Source organism: Dipodomys ordii, unplaced genomic scaffold, assembly GCF_000151885.1.
Source record: "Dipodomys ordii isolate 6190 unplaced genomic scaffold, Dord_2.0 Scaffold29, whole genome shotgun sequence".
NCBI lineage: Eukaryota > Metazoa > Chordata > Mammalia > Rodentia > Heteromyidae > Dipodomys > Dipodomys ordii.
The window spans coordinates 5,478,818-5,479,855 of record NW_012267245.1 but is presented as its reverse complement, the minus strand read 5'-3'; the positions used below and the strand labels follow the sequence as shown (position 1 = coordinate 5,479,855).

Here is a 1,038-nt window from a genome sequence, read left to right as displayed (position 1 = left end):
GGGGGCGGTGGGCGGGACCAAAGCGGAGCGCGGCCGGGGATTGGCTGGCAGCGCCCGGGCCGCCGTGCGTCGCTGGTGACGCACGCCTCGGGGAGGGTGCGCGCGCGTTCAGCGGCCTCTTTGTGTGGTGCCCAGATAGGGGAGCGGAGGTGGCGGCCGCGGCGGCCTCGGTTGTCTCCCGGTGTCCCGGGCTCGCCCTCTAGCCGGCGCCTCTTCCCCCTCTCCCTCCCCCTCGGTCCTTCCTTCCCTCCCCTTTCCCTTCCTTCCTCCCTCCCCCGGCGGCGGCGGCCTCTCTCTCTCTCTCTCTTTTCCCCCCCCTCTCCTCTCGCCCTCCCCACCACTTTCCCCCCCCCCTCTTCCCGGCAACGGCCGGGCCGCGGGCGGCGACGAGGCCCTGAGCCCGCCATCACGGCGGCGGCGGCCAAGGCGCGGGGCGCGCAGGGCGGGGGCAAGGCCCGGGCGGTGGAGATGGAGAACTCGCAGCTGTGCAAGCTGTTCATCGGCGGCCTGAACGTGCAGACGAGCGAGTCGGGGCTGCGCGGCCACTTCGAGGCGTTCGGCACGCTGACGGACTGCGTGGTGGTGGTGAACCCGCAGACGAAGCGCTCGCGCTGCTTCGGCTTCGTCACCTACTCCAACGTGGAGGAGGCGGACGCCGCCATGGCCGCGTCGCCGCACGCCGTGGACGGCAACACGGTGGAGCTGAAGCGCGCCGTGTCGCGCGAGGATTCGGCGCGGCCCGGCGCGCACGCCAAGGTGAAGAAGCTGTTCGTCGGCGGGCTCAAGGGCGACGTGGCCGAGGGCGACCTGGTGGAGCACTTCTCGCAGTTCGGCGCGGTGGAGAAGGCGGAGATCATCGCCGACAAGCAGTCGGGCAAGAAGCGCGGCTTCGGCTTCGTCTACTTCCAGAGCCACGACGCGGCCGACAAGGCGGCGGTGGTCAAGTTCCACCCGATCCAGGGCCACCGCGTGGAGGTGAAGAAGGCCGTGCCCAAGGAGGACATCCACGCGGGCGGCGGCGGCGGCGGCGGCGGGGCG

The 1,038-nt window shown here is 72.6% G+C and overlaps 1 protein-coding gene across 1 annotated transcript in view; it reads left to right on the top strand.

Annotated features, from left to right (window-relative positions):
- The first annotated feature begins 15 nt into the window (after positions 1-15).
- Hnrnpa0 (heterogeneous nuclear ribonucleoprotein A0) overlaps positions 16-1,038 on the top strand; it is a 2,383-nt gene continuing 1,360 nt past the window's right edge. Inside the window, exon 1 of the mRNA XM_013016003.1 lies at positions 16-1,035. Within this exon, the coding sequence (XP_012871457.1) occupies positions 469-1,035 (567 nt within the window). The 5' untranslated portion in view covers positions 16-468. The remainder of the gene's footprint in view (positions 1,036-1,038) is intronic.